This window comes from Triturus cristatus, chromosome 2_1, assembly GCF_964204655.1.
Source record: "Triturus cristatus chromosome 2_1, aTriCri1.1, whole genome shotgun sequence".
Lineage (NCBI taxonomy): Eukaryota > Metazoa > Chordata > Amphibia > Caudata > Salamandridae > Triturus > Triturus cristatus.
Window position 1 is genome coordinate 1,119,847,373 of NC_140581.1, and position 20,363 is coordinate 1,119,867,735.

The 20,363-nt window shown below is 38.8% G+C and overlaps 1 protein-coding gene across 1 annotated transcript in view; it reads left to right on the top strand.

Annotated features, from left to right (window-relative positions):
- Positions 1 to 20,363, top strand: part of STAP1 (signal transducing adaptor family member 1) — a 414,195-nt gene that overhangs the window by 336,773 nt on the left and 57,059 nt on the right. Inside the window, exons 7-8 of the mRNA XM_085636512.1 lie at positions 5,923 to 5,992; positions 17,656 to 17,755. Of these exons, the coding sequence (XP_085492638.1) occupies positions 5,923 to 5,992; positions 17,656 to 17,755 (170 nt within the window). The remainder of the gene's footprint in view (positions 1 to 5,922; positions 5,993 to 17,655; positions 17,756 to 20,363) is intronic.

Below are 20,363 nucleotides of genomic sequence, written 5' to 3' on the forward strand. Positions count from 1 at the left end.
CACTGGAAATATCCAGCACACCCTTGTCATTAGATGTTGAGTGTTTTGTGGTAGGGTGGATTTCACATTTATGGTTGGGCCGTTACACTGTGAGTGATGGTAGCCTAGAAGTTCCTGTTCATATTTTGTAAAGGAGGACATGCTAAAGAAGCGTTAAAATACGTGGTTTTCGAGGCTGCAAAATATTAAGTCACTGTATAAAATTCAAATGTAATTTTACGAAACCAAATAGAATGCGATCAGCTATCCATTTTCCAGTTGCATTGCTAATGTATTCTGCAGATGGGATTGTAGTAACAGTATTCGGAATATGAACAAAAGAAAATTAAGAAGTCAATTCACATAACGTGAATAGGATTTATGTGTACAGTTTGTTGTTTGCATTTGGCAAACATGGATAACATTTTTAGTTGCATAACTTTTGCATGGGCGACATTAGCAAGCTATATGGTGAAGTCATAACTGTGTGCTCAGGATTTGCCATATTCAAAGCTTGTCATCTCTAGCTGCACTTTCTTTACCTTACATAAGTATATTCAGGCTAAAAAGGCATATAAATAAAAAAAATGCAAACACATTTCCGCACCAAAAATCATAATGTATAAACCAAATAAAAACAGACTTTACAATTTTTGGCTTTATTAGTAGAATGGTGTTTAAACTACCTAAAAGGTGTGATTACTGTATATTACCTGCAAATCAGAGCACATTCCTGAGGTAAAACATAGCAGCCTCGTTATTAAAATCACTGAATAGATTTGAGTGGAGCCATCGATCTACAGTCCCTGACCATCCCGGCGACATCAAAGGTGTGTGCAGTCTGTGAAAATCTAAGTTACACCTTCACTTGATCATTCCTAATAATACATTGCTGTACCTTCAATTTATATTCTTCGATGCGGAAGTAGAGAATTTGCATTAAGAAATCCCAGGGAACCCATAGAGTGTGGTGTTGGATGGAGTCCTTTAGGCAGCGCCAGTTGTGGTCCACAAAGTGGTCGCACTGTGAAGGACACAGAGAATCGTTCTCTGCAAACTGTAGAGAAGGAAACCAACAGGTTGGGTTTTGGGCGATGCCTTAAGATTCTCAGTTGATGGTGCTGGACTTCAGTAAGGTGGATATTCCTCTTACTGAGCGAAAGAGCCTCACAGCTCAGGTGGAACGTGGTTTTCTGCAATGCCTTAAGCTCTTTATGCAGTCTCAACTGCAGCAAATGTTGTTGACTCTGTTCCTTTTTCAGCAAGTATCCCCTAATTGTGGGAGCTCCTCGGGGGTGTCCGTTGTCAACTAGTTATCCATTTTATCTTCTACTTTGGCCCTTTATTTGAAATCTTTAAATATCAGAAGTATCAGGTCAGTCATACGGAGATGCCGTGCGGGTGTACATCAAGTGGGTACAATACAAAGAGATGACTCGTATCCTCTGTGAAAAGCTGCAGGAGCTCGAATCAAAGATGATGGGTAGCTCAAAAACACTGAAACTGAGCTAACCTTATTTAGAATTGAGGTTCAGTCTAAACTGACCATATGGCTCATCCCTAGGTTGAAAAAGAGAAAAATCTAGATTTTAACTACATGTGAATCGAACACCGAGGGTCCTAATATGCACAGTTACCTCTATATATTTCTACAAATGTATACATTTTGAACTTATTAAAACTTTGCGATCTCCTAAATGTGCATGGCATGGCAGCAGGTGCAGCTAAACCTTGAAGATCCAAAACAGCTCAGCCTGTACATTGTCCTGCCAGCCATTCATATTCTGTGTCCTGAAAGGACTCAGTATTCCACATTACATCTGATCGGCGGCTTAAATGAGAGATAATGTGTTTCAATTTCATAGACAATAGCACTGGTTTTTGGGAGGTTCAGGTTCAAACTGTGATGTATTATGTTTAAATGCTTCAATAAGATGGCTCTCAAATATGTTGAGATCAAACTCCCTAAGTGTCATCCAAGGAGCAATAGGCCTGGGCGGTTATTGGAGTTTGTGGAGTTTTTTGCACTCCGCGCTCCGCATTGCTCGCGGAGTGCAGAAAACTCCGCTCCATGTAGTGAAGCAGAGTTTTTCCCCGCTCACGAACAGTAAGTTGGCGAGTGTGAGCTGCCACTCGAGTATAATTTCTACTCGAGCGGCAAGAAGATCAGCTCGAACGGCAGTTCGCACTGCACTCTGCCACTTGCGGACTCTGCTGAGTTTTTTTCTCCATTCACAGAGTCCGGCGTAGCGAAACTACGCAAACTATGCCCAGGCCTGTTTAAAGACTGACTACAAATGGTGATACCTAGCATAAAAATAAAAAAATCGAGGAGTATCATTTCTCTCCGCTTATGGGGATCTTTTTGAAACTCACTTCTTTAAACACTAAGGGGGTCATTATGATAGCGGGCGGATAGCCACAGCCCATATGGCGGTGGCGATCCACCCGCTAAACTCCTCCGCCCGCATGACTTTTCCCCCCCCCACATTACGATGGCGGGGGGACCCCGGTGGACGGGAAGACCGTCCGCCAGTTTTCTGCCGGTAGGCAATCCGCCTAATTGCCTACCGGGCGGAAAAGCCCAGGAATATGGTGGCGGTGCCTTGCAGGTACCGCCATCCATATTAGGATGATGGCGGGGAATTGCCTCTCCATGGCTGAGACTCCGCCATGGAAAGGCAGGCGGTTTTGGCTTTGGTGGCCCGTTGCGGGCCCCCAGGGTGTTCGGGAGTGGGGGGTGCACAGGGGGGGTACCTATGGTACCTCCTGCATGGACGTGGTGCCTGTCACCTTGTGCATGACAATGCACACAGTACATTCCCAGCATTGTGGCGGGCGGTGCTGTGAGCACCGTCCGCCACAATGCTGGGAATGGAGGATACCACCACCACGGTGGCATCCTAATTGCAGGTGCGGGACCGCCGCACCACTGGCGGCCAGTCCCAGCACCGCTAGGGTGGCGGGCGGACTAAATTCTGCCCGCCATCCTAATGGGCCTCTAAGAGTAGTTACCTCTAAATGTCTTGCAGAAATTTCTAAAATCCCACTTATTCTAGATGGCACTTGATGACCAGCACCAAGAGACCCATTGGGTATTCTGCGTGGTATCAATGTCATTATTCAATTATATTCAATTAATACACATTTTTCGTTTAATGTAAAACATTTTAAAATGTAATTGCTCACCTGTTAAAGTTAAGTGCAAATACACACACACCACAATGTTTTTTTAGGGTATGTCTTAAAATATGACCAACAACAGTGTGAGAGTACATTTGAGGCTGGTCACATTAGTTCAGCTCATTGAGAGGGAAGTTGTAAAACGTTTAACTAAATTGTTTACAGAAATATACCAAACAAGCCTAAGGCTTAACTGTCACACATTTACAGTTGTACACCCATAATTTACAAGCCTGTTACATCAGTGCTATCCAGAAGCTTCCTAGAATGTTATATAAACAATATCAAAATTAAATTTGTGTGTAACGTTTTTTGCTCGTTGAAAGATGAGGAGAGATACTGTTGTGGTAGTTATTAATGTATTTTGATTCATGCGACAGGCGCTACCCTACATGAATTCAGCATTTTGTCAACACTGCATACTATAAAGCAAATATATGAACACATAGGACTACCATCAGATCTAACAAAGCATTTATGGGTTTTTTCTGATATACAAGTGATTGTAGCAGAATTACACCATATTTAACTGTGACTTTTGTGATTCTTATTTACTGTCGCAGAGTTTGGATAGGAAAAAGGATTTTAGGAATACGCTTTTTAAACTTTATAACCAATTTGTAAGAAATTGTGCTTTTTTTATGTCTACCAGTTGTATATTAGGGAGGGTAGACACTGCTTGGAAGGAGAAGCTTATTTGGAACACTGATTCTATTTAAACTTCTATAGAGGAAGTTGACCTTGTTCTTTCCATATGCATAGTGCAATTCAAGGCAGATATGTGTACCTCTCCACTTTCAAATTTCAGCATTACTGGTGTCCTCGGTTCAGCTAACTGTGTAGTCTCTGTCTCATCCCCTGAAATTAGATGCCGATCCTGCATGAGGATGGGGAAAAATAGATCAACTGGCCCTACATTCACTTATGAACAGTGCCCACGTAAGTTCTAACAATGAACCTGATGCCCAAACCCTGGCTCTAAGACAAGAACAAAAAAGATGGAAAGAATGCTTGATTTAGTCTATGCCAAAGGTAAATTACTCTGAATGGCATTGTTGCCCACTGTGACACTGCAGACATGGGCCAAACATACTTTACCATCAATCTACTTTGACTGTGAGAAAGGGCTGACACTGTGTTATATTTACCAGGCTCCTTTTTAGCATTCATTTAGTGGACGTTGAAGGCTACATAATCTTAATTGATGTATCAAGATGATGCTGGATTGACTCACCTCACTCCCAGAGGTCTGCAAATCCGCTCTACTGAAGCCCTGGCCTAGTTTAATTCCAGGAGGATACAATTTAGGTTAAGGAAAACCATAATTGTGTGTTTTGTGTAAGGTGTGGTGCATTACAAATAGAAACATAAGTTGGACACAAAAAGGAGGGTGTCAATGACTATACTTAGATCTTCCCTTCAGAGACACAGTTAGTTCTCTCTTCTGATGTACATAAAAAGTATTTCAGAACAAATGGGGGGCAGTGCTACTTCAGTTACTAGTATACAGGCATATTTTTACACACTGCTACAACCCGCTTGAGAAAATCATTGTAGCTGCTCTGAGCCATGACCAAGAGGTCTGGTGACACCTAAAATGCCCACAATGGATTACTTTCAGATTAACTTCAGTCAAGCAGTTTGGGGGGCTCTAAAGGTTGTCCTTGTATGCTAGATAATGTAAGGTATGGGTTTGATGATGTCTGTGAGGGGATGGACTAGATTTACCTAGCATTGTTCTTCCCTGAAAATATATATTGCTATTCTTCATATGGCCCACATCTGTATGTGGTTCTTTTATCCAAGATGTCTGCTAAGTATAAATGGCTAGACTGACCCGATGAAATTTCACAAACAACTTAAGTTAAAAAAACTAAATTTAAAGTTTAGTGTGAAAATATGTAGTTGGACAGATTCTATAATTGGTATCTGCTTGGTGTGTGCTAAATTTATAGATACATGTTTATAAAAAAATGTTTTGAATTAGAGTAAGTTGAATATTCTCAAATCCATTGTTGCAAAGAACGGGTTACAGCTCTGCAATTTAACATTATGAAATTTTGAGAGGAGGCTAGGTGGGATCTAATGAATTGTATTTCTTTGTATATGCAGCTTATGAGTGGATGAGTGTCTTGTTATGCATTATATCAGGATCTAAGAAGAATTTTCATCAGCCTCCAATAGGTTGCTTGGGAAATAAAACCATGGGTTTGATCTTTGCTGCTAAGGAAACTATTTTAAATGATAATCTCAAACTCTACGTGCTTCATAAAATAAACCTTTCTTTTTAAATAAAAGTATGGCCATAACAAATAAATTAGCTATTCCTTGGGTGGGGAATCTCAGATTTCGTGAACTGTTTGAGGGCGTTAACTCTGTTGTGGTGTGAATTCTAAGTTTATTTAATGAAGGTTTATATTACTTATATTCTGGAGCAATTATATAATTCTGACGATGAATTATGATCATAATTCAAATAATCAGATTAAAGATTAGACATTTACTACTGCCAGCTCAGATGCTTGGAACTGACAGTCACATGTCTGGGCATAGGTGAGAAACTTTGTAAGTTGAGTTTCTCAGAGTGTAGGTCAGCAGGAGCATCAGTCAACTGTACTTTTGATGTTGCAAAGGTTTTGTTGATTCTTTGAGTACATTTTGTGGCAGGAAATCAACACACTGGAAAACGTTACTTGTTTAGAGTGAATATTACAATGAAAGTTGAAACAATTCTGACAATTTTGTATTTACATTTTTCAGTCCACCAGTTGTGAAGCATTACAGGGTGCTGAAAACAGACACAGGATACACGATAGAGCTCGAAAGGCCGGTGAGTTAATTGTTACCACATCAAAGCAGTTAAACATTTGGTGGGCAATGCTCAAAAGAGAACCTACTCCCAAAAAGTCTTGCACATCCTGCAGATGTGTAATTTATATGCATGATTAAAATATGCCTGATTCACTGGGGAAAGTAGAAGTGCAAATTAAATGTGTTAGCTTGTTCCTGTTTGCATAGTGTGGGGAAAAATGCCTAACTGGCAGTAATACATAGATAGCCGAAAGCAAGTGTGTGTGTGAACCGATATATGTATAAAGCACAAATCTAGATGGGCAGTAAGAGTGCTATAGAATAATGGGTGGCTCTGGGTGGTTTCAAAGATTATGCAAGAGCATGTATATCAAGTGGGATTTAACATTTTTGAACCAGGCATTTAAAATGGTATTCTATTTTACAATATTAGGCACTGAGAGCTGAAGTGAATTGCATGGAAAGCACATGATTTTATCCAATTTAATATTAGCTTCACTATTTCAAGATATGTTAGGTTTCTATTTCTTGGTTAAGATTGCTTGCCAAAATGCCAAAGTAATAAAACACAATTTTACAATGTATTAAAAATTAAATAATACATTAGAAAAATGTCCAATAAAAAAAGGAAAAAAGCCTTTAGAATATAAAGAGGGTTTAAAATATAGATTCCATCTTCATAGAAAGCTCAGTAGTCATTAATCACTGGCCTTTTACAAATAGTTCACTCAACTCATAAAACTTAAATCTCGTTTATCTAATATCTGATGACAGCATAACAGATCTCCTGTTCCATTTCTTTTAATATAAGCCGCAGTTGACTTATGTCATATTCACCATACTTATTAATTAATGTTTTAAGTTCGTTTTATTGGTTTTAAAGAGAGAAAACTTAAAACACTTCTGTATTCAACATGAGAAAGATTTAAAGCTACTGGTGTGACAGCATTGCAATGAGCTGAAAGAAAAGATATAACAATATAAGCACAATACATATTGGGGTGTTGCAATACTCCTTGTCCGAACCCTGCTCTCTCTATCAAGGGCCTTCAAGAAACCAGCCCCAATGCATTGAGATGGTCTAACTGTATTGTTGGTTTTAGATTTTGAGACATCAACATTCTCATGTAGCTGCAGGATTTCACACCTTCTAGACTAACTTCCTTAATGGACTATTTAAAGGAGTTCTTCATTTGTACAGTGCTAAAGATCATTCTTTTACTTTTTGATATATTAACAGACAATAAGCTTGAGCATACAACTGTGATGTCAGACTCATTTGTATTCAAATTAGGAGACTGGTCCATGATTAAAAAATGATTGGCCTATGAAAGGGTGTTCAATTTTACGTATCCAAGTATTGGCAGAAATGTAGCCACTACCTGAATACCTTGTGAAAGATCATATATAGATATCATGGAGTCAATAATGGAGCAAGCAGACACCATTGCCTCAGTCCATTCTGAGGAGATATCATTCTAATTAAACTTTGTTGCAATAAGGACAAGTATAAAGCTCTCAAGGCTATTTAATGAAAACCGTTTAAGCTGTAGAATTGATCTATCTACATTACCAAATGCTATATTGAAATTGATTAATGTTAAATAGATTGGTTGTTTATGACCAACAGCATATTTGTCTTTCATTTTGTATTGCAGTAATAATATCAAAGACTCATTGGTTACCTCGAAAACCAACTAGATCAATGGGGAGAATTTTATTTGTGCCTGTCCGTGTTTTTAAATGTTATAATGCATTCATCAAAAAACTTTCCTGAAGCATCTAATAATTCTATTTGAAAGTTGTGGTAGTGTTCTACTACCCATGAATTTGGTACCTTCTGCTTTCTATAGCATAAAGTAAAGAGCGGCATTAAAAATGTTCCTCAAAGATCCAGGTCTTGTTTTCATACTATGATCAAAAGTCTTTCCGGTACTTATGGGACCTGAGTAGGTGCATGGCCTGGCATGCCTCCTTACGAATATATGACATGAGGGCTGACCGTCTGTAATCTCCTATGGAACCTAGTAGGAACTTGTGCTTAGCTAAAATACTGGGGCATTCTGGGTTATATAATAGTAAAAAACAATACACTGTGATCGATAGAGGGTCTCAGGGAGAGATTATTTAAAGACCTGCGCAGATGAATTCCCCAACACAATTATATACCAAACAAATAGTCCACGGGTCTCCTGGGCTGAAAACAGAGAGCCCGAGAGCACAGCCAGTACAAGCTTGCAGCTCCTACTAAAACATGGAGAAAGTTCTATTTAACAGGACAGAATCCCATCACCCACCGAGGTGACATGCTTCATCATCTGGGATCTCCTCTTGGTTGCAAATCCTAGTACAACCAAGTGCTACAACCCCCTCACTGTGAGGGAGGAGCTCAGGGATGTTTTTATTGATCAGTTGATTGGATCTCCTAAAATCTGTTTGATGTGGAGCATCGAAATGTAAAGGCTGATGGTTGCAGTGAAAGGAATTTAGTGACGTGTAAAGTGATTTTAAAATTGGCTACCAAGAGAGAAAAAGAGTTTATTGGTTAACTCTTGGTGTCAAGGTTAAAAAACAGTGCAAGCGCAGTCTGAAAGAATTGTCAATCGCGCTGGTCTAAACAAAGGGTCTACATGTTTCAGCCATAATAATCAATCTCTGATCACGGCCGTCCTCAGGACCTAGATGGTGTTTGCTACTGCAAAAACAATATAATAAAATTAACAGTGATGTGGTTGGAAAGATACAATCTAAAAACCTGTGATTTTGTTTGAAGAGAATCTACAGGACTGTTGTTGTCACCCGTAGATGCACGGGTGGACGCCTCACATCACCTGGCAACAGCTCAGGGCGCGATGCACCGCTCTATCTGTCGGTACCCTGGTCCTTCAACAGGCTGCCACCGGAGAGTACCCAGAGTCTTGGTGACATGAATGGTGATGTGCAATGAATAACAGTGTATTTCACAGGAGGGTCAGGCAACACAAAATATGATATGTCTAAATACAGAAGCTAAAACAAAAAATATGGCCAGGCAGGTCCTGATGAAAGCTGGAGGATTATTTGTGGCTCAGACAACAACTGAAACATGTTGACCTATTGATGAAGTAACCTTTGATACTCTCATTTGTGGTTTTTAACCTGTTCAGAGCACTTCATTAGTAATACAAATAAATGTATTCAGTCACACACCTTAGGGCATTTTAACAGTTCCCGGTCCCCCACCTATAATATAGATCAAAATGCTGGGTAGAGCCCACCTGGTTTCACACCACCACACCTGGTGAGGACTCAATGATGAAGCATGCCTCATAGAAATATGTTAGTGGAAGTCCTTTAAAAAAGAAAAAACTGGAACGTCCCCTCTTATAGTGGGTATCTAATCTTATCTAGAAGGATCTCTCCCTTTTCTTCACATAGAATCTGGTAACTTGAGCCTTAAAGGCTCTTGCTTGTCAAATAAATATTTCTGTATCTTTTAGGGTCAGTTGTAAGTGTGTACAGAAGGGTCATTTTAATATGTCCCCCTCAGTTATATAAGATTCATTATTTTATGTACATAAAGATGGTATATAATTCATTTTAGAGTCTTGTGAGATGGGACATGATGACTTCTGTACTCTTTCATTAAAGTATAACATGACTAATCAGCAGACGTTACAGTGGTAAACTGTCTCTTTTCCTTGAAACCATACTTTCAAATCCTCCTGATCTCTAAAAGCGCATTGATTTCATGATAAAAAGCAGCAAATGTTATTTAAAAAACTACCTGGTTTTGTTTTTGGTTTTGTAATATAAGAAATCGAAGATTAACCATGTTTTCTTAAATGAAATCGAAGGAGGATATTGAATTGTTTTCTTCCATGAAACAAATGTTTTCAGTTAGAACATTTAGCAGACATTGATTGAGTTTATTAATTTTAAAAGATGAGCAATAGGCTTTCAGGTTCAAGGGCACTAATAATAATTCTCTATTATTTAAGCTCCAACTATCAGTCTTCTCAGTATTTAAAACACCTGATAGTAGTAAGATGTTTGCAGATGGTCACCAAGAGAGGTGACACCTCCATTGACTTTACCTGCTGAACATTTTCAGGTGGGGTAAATATATACTGAGCCACTCATTGGTTCTTTACGGTTCACTGTTGACAGTATATCTCCTGAGACTCTGTGGTTTAACATAACCAATCACAATTCCATACTGTCAGCAACTTTGAGTTTTGCCCATTAGTCACCTTTAAGTGTAGTCATGTGTGGCTTGGGAATATTCCAAACTAAATAATTTTGGTCTTCATCCTAAAACAGTTTCATCAAGAAAGGGGAGATGTTTGCTCTAAAATTGCCAGCAACAGTAGTACTTGTTTTTCCTCTCATGCCAACCACGAGGTCAGTAATATATGAACAAGTTAGTCATTTACACTTTTCGGCCAAATTTATGAACTCCAGAGGAGAAATGTTGTCATCCTAACTCTAGTTTGCATGAGTGTCTTTAGTGTCCATTGCAACTGCTAAACCTTCCTTAAGATGTTCATAGGCGTTGTGTAGGATGGGAGATTGAAGCACATAATGATCTTGGAGCACCCATTCACCAACAGCCAAACTCTTCTGTAGATATAAAAATAATAAATCAAGGTTTTTCCAAAAATATGTTTTACTATTCAGGTTGATTTTTCCAAAAATGGGTTTTACTATTCAAATTACCATATGTGCAATGATCTATCTTCCTATTTGAAGGAGATGGCTAACCCGAGTGTTTTGTCATGTTTTTCAATACATTGATTGACCAACGGGACATCGGTGAGGGTGGTCTGTAACTAAACCATTAAAACTTTCTTATATGCAAAATGCATTCTCTAAATAACCAGGATTTCCACATAACATGGAGAAATGCATTTTGACAGTTCCAATGTCCTTGTCAGTAAGTTGAGGTTGAGGTCCATTACGTGCGAATGGTCTAGCAGGCTCTTGATTGCTTGTAGAACCAGAAAGGGAAGTAATGAGCTGCTCTTGTGCTCTGTTTGGGTTGTTACTCTTGTAGTATTCAAACAATTCATATTTAAAGGTACCTCTTGCACTATTTTTCCTTTACCATTTTCCCTTGAAATATAATACGTAAGTGTCTCCAAACTTGGGGTTTTCATTAAATTGCTATTAGTCTTTGAGCTTGAATTTTACTCTTTCTCTATTAGTGCTTTGAGTAAATAAAGACATTGCAATGAACTAATTTGGTGCACAATTTTCCGATTGCACCATTTTCTAATCATCATACTGAATTTACTCAGTCTTTACAAATCAGAATACTGTAATCTTATATTAAATTAAACAAATAACCACAAAGGTTATCCAATGTGAGAATTTATACCTGAATGTCTTCCATGCCTCCCCACCCCATCGCCCGCCAGGTAACACACTTTGCACACTGGTGCACTGCATTACAAAATAGCTAGCTACCGGAATGGGTCTGGTCTAAGGAAATCCCTTTTTCCCAATTAGGCAAAGTGTCCTGAGGGCTCAATGCTTCCACCCACAGGATCTAATATTGCACAGGGCAAGATACTAGCAAACAGTACTGTTAATCAAACTGAAATATGCTGTGTCACTGAACTGGTGTTTATAAGGTCTTTGTGTGTGGGTAGGAGAGGAACCTAAAAATGTGGTGTTAGTTAACAGAGGGGGTGTATTCTGAGGTAAGCACTCTCCTCTGATCTGGTAAAGGATCATGCGAGTTCAACGCTTCCCACCACACAAGGATCCAATGTAGTACAGTGCAAGGTAACAACAAACAGTAAACGAAGTGACACTCACCCATTGTCACTGAGCATGCTTTTAAGTTGTAGAATGGTGTTATCTGTTAACAGAGGTAGTGTGGTCTGGGGAGCCAAGAAAGGTGTAGCCACTTAACAAAGGAAGGGTGGTCTGAGGGAAACCCTCTTCTCTGATCTTGCAAGACATCTTATGGGCTCAACTCTCCCCCCACACAAGGATCAGATATAACACAGAGCAAGATGAAAACAAACAGTATTGCTAAACAGTTAAACACAATCTACATCACCAAGTGGGCTTTTACGGTCTTTGTGGGTAGGTGAGAGGGGAGCCTAGAAAAGTGTAGCCAGTTAACGAAGGGAGGGGGGTGGTGATCGAAGGGAAGCCCTCTCCTCTGATTCAGCAAGGTGTCTGTTATGACAGTGAGTCACAAGGTGGTAAAAAGATGTTTATTTTCAAGTAACATCTTAAGGCCCACACACAGGTGGATGCAGGACGCGCCGTAGCAAGAGAATCAGCAAGAATGCGATAACATTCCAATACGTCATATAAATGCTTGAACAACATTCCAAATAATACATCACAATGTGGGGAACAACTGATAAGGGTAGGAATATGCAAAACTGAACATAAACGAGTATAACTATAAACAAGCATAGAAAATGCAATATAATACCTGTACAACATCTCCCTCCTCTGAAAAACAAAAATAAAGTTAAAACTATATAAAGTCTTTAAAACACTTAGGTATTCCAGCATTTCTACAAGAAACTCTAGATACTTCTGATTGTACACCATTAGTACCACAAGTCTCAAATTGTTCATCATTACCAAACATAAACAATTCTTTCTCATCAGATAAACTACTAGGGTTGATAAGCTCAGTATTTTTTTGAGTTATTTTTGTATAATTATCCTCTTTCTCATGTGGGTTAGTATCATTTATATCTCCAATGACTTCTCTCCAAATTGCTCTCCATCACCTTGACCATCGTATTAAGAATCATTTTCTTTATTTGAATTTATAATGTCTTCTTGGCCAGGTTTAAATTTGATCATGTCACTTTTACTCAACCAACCCTTACCTCCTAAGAAAATAGAACTTTTAGAAGAGTTCAAGACTTTGTATGGTTTTGTATATTTGAAATGACCCTTGAGCACTTTGGTTGGTATTTTAACAATAACCCAATCATCCTTTTCAATTTTCTTTACAGTAGACTTATTATTTACATCACAGCGTTTTTTAGTACACTGTTGTTGCATAATTATTTTTTCTTTTACATTTACATGCTTATCATGAATTATATTACACTTAGTGCTTTCCTTGTACAAATAATCAAATTTAGGTGCAAGTACGGTATTACACTCTCTTCCACGCATAAGATAAAATGGACTTTGTTTAGTAATCTCATTTACAGTTCTGTTATAGCTATTAACTTTCTCTTGTAGATACTCTTTAACAGGTAAATGTGATTCTACAGCTAATTGTACACCTTCTTTCAAAAACCTGTTAGTACGCTCAACTTGTCCATTAGACAAAGGACTATATAAAGGAGTCTTGTCTTGTCTTTTACCTAGGCTTTTTTTTAAATCCTGTCATTTTATCAGATACAAGTTGTGTGCTGTTATCAGATACGATAACTTTAGGTTGTTCTTCAAATGAAAATTTTTCCTTGAGAAATTCGATTATAACATCAGTTGTAATATTAGGTAAGAAAGCATAATGTACCCATTTAGAATAATAATCTGTCAATACAACCACAAATCTACAACTTGAAACAAGAATTGAAAAGGGCCTGAAAAATCAATTGCCACCTTTACCCATGATCCGTCCGGTATTTCTACAAATGGCATTTCATTTTTCTTGGATTTCCAATGTTTGTCTGCACATTTTTTGCAAACATCAACATGCATATTAACTTCAGCATTCATTCCAGGCCACAAATAATACTGTTTCAATAGGTTCTTGGTTGCACTCGAACCAGGATGTCCCCTATGCACTAAAGTTATTAATTTTCTTCTTAAACTAAATGGTGGAATAAATAAGTCATGCCTCATAAACAAGTTGTTTTCAACAGTAAGCTCATCAGCAACCTGAAGATAACATTTAAGCTCCTGAGCGAGATTTCTTTGTTGTGTCCCTTTACCTGTTACATGCTCTTTAACCTTAAGTAAGATCATGTGTTTACTAAGACAATCTCTCCATTCAGAATCTGTTATAGCCCCCTCACACATCTCAGTGGCATCAATATGAGCCACCACACACTCAGTATCTTTCATATATTCATCTTCATCTTCTGCATTAGGTTGTCTAGACAAAAGGTCTGCTCTACTGTTTAATCCTCCCGGTATATATCTGATACTGAAATTAAATTCTTGTAATTTTGCCAAAAGTCTAAGCAGTCTAGATGAAGCCTTTCTATTTCCTCTTTCACATCCATTCATCATGTATATTAAAGGTTCGTGATCTGTTACTATTTCAAATTCCATTTTCAACTTTTCAACAGCCCGGACACATGCCAAAGTTTCATGTTCAATTGTGCTATAGTGAATTCATCATCTTCTTTTTTTTTTTTTTATAAAAACTGCCCCAATTCCTAAGCCACTAGCATCCACAGTTACAATATTCCGTCCAGTAGCATCGTACAGTTGTAATGCAGGCGCCTCGACTGTAGCTTTTTTAACATCCTCAAATGTATTATCCTGTTCTTTTGTCCATTCGTACTTTACTCCTTTTCTTAAAAGTTTGCATAAAGATTTCACTTTGTCAGCATAACAAGAAATACATCTTGAGTAGTACTCACAGAGACCCATGGATGACTTAAGTCTTTCTTTATCGTATGGTCTGGTTGCATCTCTTATGGCTTTTACCAAGTCACAATTAGGTTTGATTCCTTTCTCAGTAAGGAGATGTCATAAATATTCTATACTTGTCTGTAAGAATTTACACTTATCTTTAGATACTGTCATGCCTCTCTTTTTAATATTGTCAAAACGATATCAAGTTTCTCATAATGTTAATTTACATCTTTTGCATGCATTCAAATTTCATCTTGATATTTCTCTACTCCATTCATATCCTTGAAGAAAATATCCATCATCTTTTGAAATACGCTACCTGAAGAGGCTAGTCCAAAGGGTAATCTCATGTATCTGTATGCGCCATAGGGTGTTATAAAAGTGGTAAGATCTTTGGATTCTTCTCATAACTTTATCTAGTGGTATGCTGACTTGAGATCAATCAATGTAAAATATTTAGATCCAGATGTGGATGCTAACATTTCCTGCATTTTAGGCAAAGTATGTCAATCAACCACAATGTTTCTATTGACAGCACAGAGTCTGATCTTGCCATTTTTTTTTTTAGCGACAGCGATGGCCGATACCCACTCAGAACAATCTGTGGGTTCTATGACATTGTCTTCACAAAGTTTACTTAATAAATCTTTCAACTCACTTCTGACTGAGAGTGGCACCGGTCTTACCTTTTGTACAACTGGTATAGCTCCTTTTTTAAGCTTTATTTTATACTCAAACCCCTTTACTCATCCACTATGATCTGTAAATACCTCACTATTCTTCTGAAGAACAGTCTCTAAATCAACATTCACATTGGAAATAAGAATGTTACCATTAACATTTTCATCAAGAATAATTGGTTCAGCAGTGCCAGTTTTAAGAATGACTCCCAATTTAGCCAGGTCCTTCCAACCCACTATGTTATGTCCTTTTTGCGCAACATAAATGTTTTAATCACTCATCCTTCCTTCCTTTAAATTCTAAATTATCCTAAAAAAGCCAACCATTTCAATTTCGAAATTACCAAATGCTTTTGCATTGACATCAGTTTCCTTCAAATTAAAATCACTCCAGAATTTGTCAAATGTGGTATCAGTTATTATAGTTATTGGTGACCCAGAGTCAGCCATTACTTGTAACTCTACTTCACCGATATGCATATTATCTAAAGGCGCAACAATTTTCTCATCAGGAGCATCAACTGTTAAAATAATGTTAGAACATATTTCTTCATCGAATTCATCAAAACTATTTATTTTCACCTTGTTCATTTCACAAGTTTGTGCAAAAATACAAAGAGAAATGCCCAATCTTCTTACATTTAAAGCACCTTTTGCCAACAGCTGGGCTGAGCAAAGTCCAAACGTGGAATACCGGCTCACAATGCGTGAGCCGGTATTCCACGTTTGGACTTTGCTCCCGAAGACCGCCTAGGTTACTATATTCTACAATTACCGGATATGATCTTTCTGCCTTGAGAAAGCCCTGGCTTATCAGCCTCGGGCGAAACACGTGTCGGCTGTCCTTCTGTCCCTACACTTGACTTCAAATAAAAGAAAAGAATACCAAGACGTGTACTCACTTTCTCAGCATATATGACGCCGAAGAACTGAATTTGGGGATTTAACTACCCCTGCAATCCTTATACAGAAGAGCACAAAACCAATCACACAGTGCATTACTTTAATTAGGGTGGTATCTGGGTGTAACCACCGTTTTGGTTTGTTCCACAATCTATTTGGGTCATGACCTTTTGTGTGTGAGCCCTGGTAACACCCATCAATTCTACAATCTGCCAATTTGTTATGATAATGAGTCACGAGGTGGTAAAAAGATGTTTATTTTCAAGTAACATCTTAAGGCCCACACACAGGTGGGTGCAGGACGCGCCGTGGCAAGGGCGAAGAGAATGAGCAAGAATGCCCGATAAAATTCCAGTGCATCATATAAAAACTAAAACACCATTCCAAATAATACATCACAATGTGGGGTACAACCAATAAGGGTAGGAATATGCAAAACTGAACATAAACGAGTATAACGATAAACAAGCATAGAAACTGCAATATGATCCCTGTGAAACAGTGTCCTCAGACTCTATGGTTCTCACCGCATAAAATCCTACAGCACTGCTAAGCAAAGTAAAATACGCTCCGCATTCCCAAGTGGGCTTTTAAGAACTTTGTGGCTGGAAACTAGTGGAGAGCATACAGGTGTAGCCAGTTAACGGAAGGGACATGGTCTGAGGCAAGCCCTCGCTGCACCAGGATCCAATGTAGCACGGTTGAAGGCAAAAACTGAATTTTGCCAAAGAAAGTAAAAACGTCCCGTGCCACTGAGCAGGCTTTTAAGGCCTTTGTAGGTGATTGGGAGGCCAGCCTAGACAAGTGAAGTTAGTTAACAAAGGTGGCGTTGACTGAAGACAGTTCTCTCCTCCGAACTAGCAAAGTGTCCTAGGGGCTCAAGGCTCCTCACTACACAAGGATCCAGTGCAACATGGTGCAAAGTAAAACAAACTGTATGGCTAAACAAAATGGAACATGGGTACATCCCTGATTTAACCCTCAGGAAATAGGGATGTTCAATCAAAGCAGAAATTACATTGTCACAAATTGTGGTCAGATCTGAAAAGTATTGTAACTTAACATGATGGCCCCACCCTGTTAAATGTGATGCAGCGACTCTGATATTTCACTGGTTGATCGACTCGCAAATATACAATGGCCTTGGGCGGGGAGGGGTGAGCTTCCCAATCCCCCTACCACACCCCTTACTGCTGGGACTCCAGGGAGACACGTTTCCATGCTGCATACTGTATTTGCGTCCTCGGTAGTGTTACTATATTCTGCGAAGATAGAGCACACCAACCTATTAGAACACTCCGTTTTCAAACAACATATTACACAGATTATTATAACGGGCAGAGAGTGTAGTTATATCTAGCTGGTTTGGATGTTAGTATTATGGTGTGTGTTTAAATTGAGTCTAAAGCTGTTTTAAGTGAAAGAGTGCCATGCAGATCAAGAGGAATACAGGTGAAGAAATAAATAAGTAGTATTCACATGTACAGACTGAAAACCTAGCAATGCCGGATCATTACCACGACCTCTTGTTTTTTTGTAGATCATGCTAAGGAGCCTGGATAAGGTCGTTGAGTACTTTATCAACGAGACCAAGGGGAAATTGGTACCCTATGTATGCAACATGTACGACACAAAACTTGGTAAGTCAGAAGTGTGTTTATGTGATTATTTGGAGCCCTAGCAACACTAGTGTCCATATTGGGATGGGCACCAATTCATCAACATGCCAGGGGTAGCAGAAGTGACATCACACACTGTATGACCTTAACAACATCATTGGAAGTGACATATGACCCTGAATATGTCTAGGAAGCGAAGTCACACAAGCTTAATCCTAATGGCATGACAATATTTAACATTGCTAAAGTGCCATAAGAATGGTATGATTAAAATAACATGGCACATACAAATGTATCTTATTGATACCACCAATACTAGGGTTTTGACAATATCTTTGAAAGTGGTGAGACGAAATCCTTGCCCTGAACTATAGTGAGCAAATGAAGCAAGTGAGCCCGATCTTTTCTATGGGAAGTTTGGGGCCCTTCCCCTGAAAAAAATAGAGTTAAAAAATACATCCTAAAGCACAATTTTCACATACATTTGCTAAAAAGCTTGGGCTTTGAAGTGGTGCTCAATAAATATTCAAGTCCTTTATTGAGTGCCAAGCCAATGAAACCTGATGCTCTCGATTAGCTGATCCCTGCTTTTTCACAATGTGCTATGGGTATCCCTATATTTCAAAACAATTACTTCATTATGGCAGGCCCAGAATTTTGTCATGGGTGCCCACATGCCAAATATTTCCTACAATATGTCCGTGCTAGAATTCAGCGATTAAAGTCATCCATATATCATGGGCAACCCATTTGTCAAAATTATTACTTCTAGTATGTGAGGGCCAGTATTTTGCCATTACTGCCGCCGCCCATATGCCTTGGTCATCCTCCCTTCTGCCAAGAATTACTTCCAAGGTCCTAGCCAGCATTTTCCAAGGGTGCCCACATGCCAAGAATTACATCTGGTATGCAAGTGCCAATATTTTACAATAGGTGCCCATCATGCCAAGAATTACCTCCACAATGCCAGTGCCTGTCATACTAAGCATTGCCTCCGGTATGCCAGTGCCAGTATTTTGCCAAGGGTGCCTCTATAAGACCATATTTACCTTCCATATGCCGTGACCAATGGAAGACTCACCAGCATAAAACCACATTCTCACTCATGATCACTTAAATTCACTTATTCATACTCATTCTCACTCACTCGGACTCAGTCCCACTCATTAATTTTCACTCACTTGCATTCGCTTGTTAGTTCTCTCTCTTATTTTTACTAACGCTCACTCAATTGCACCAACTCTCGTTCTGAGGTACTCATACATTCTCACACTTGCTTGCTCTCACACATTCTCAACCCCACATTTTCACTTACTCATTCATTTTCACTCACTCACGTTCGATCACATTCACTCTTACTCCGACTCAGTCATGCTTTTTCACCCACTCACCGTCACTTAAAATCACTCATACTCATTATTACTTATATTCACTCACTCGGACTCACTCTCAGATACACTCACTGCAGCTAACTCTCATTCTCACTCATACTCCCTAGTACTCCCCACACTAATTATTATTTATTCTCAGTCACCCAGTCTCTGATTTGTAGTCACTCTTATTCTCACTCACTCATTCTCACTGAGTCACTCATATACCCTGACGATCAATCTCACTCACTGACCTGCACTCAAAAACACAAATGTTCACATTAACACATACTCTCACATACAAATGTTCTTATCTCACAGAAACACACTCTCACCCCCAAGCGTGGACACAACATTTGTTTGAAAGCATTTACTTACCTCAGCTGCCAGTGAAGGGATTGTTCTATTTTCTGGTGCTACATTTTTGATAACAATTATAGTGAATAATACAATTTTATTGCTGTAATAAAAACGCAGTGCTTCATTTGTGAAAAAATAGGTGCAGATGCCCAAAATTGTTTCATAGATGGTAACACCCAGCTATCCCACTAGTGCTAGCCACTTCGATCATTGCAGCACCCACTGCCTGATTGGAAAATGTGCAAAACAAAATTCGAGCTAGCGAATGAAATGAGAAAGCCAAGCTTTTTCAACGGAGACTTGGGAGACAGAAGGTTCTTCACTGTGAAAACTTTGGAAAATGCTGCCAAATGGAACATTTTACAGCATAGCGATCACTGAAATTTGCTAAAAAGCCATAGGTTTTTAAAGGGCACTCTTGAACTATTCAGGTACTTTGATGGTGTTTTTAAGCAAGGGCAGGGGTGTGTTAACAGCTATTTCATGCTTTATTTTGAACTTAAAAAGTGTTGAACCTTGCAAGTCTAGTTCACAGAATTCACATTACATATGTTATGTAATTACAAGATCGTAAATAGTGAAAAACACACTCACAGACCAATATATAGGCAGAGTTCCCAGCAGTACAAAAATCAAGCCTATCATGGCTGGCAGCATTTAACTGTAATCAGGCCCTACAGTTTTCTTGACAAAACAGTAAACACTCTATCATCAGTACTAACTCCAAATTAATAAAGGAATGTCAGAGGGTGGTACCCACAAGGAAGGAGCATTTTCCTTACTTCATTTCACAACTCACCCTTAGCTGGTGACATGAAAATACAACTTCACAAAGAAATGCAATGACAAATACTTCCCAAAATCTCTTCCGAAGCATTGTCTCACGAAAAGCTTCTAGC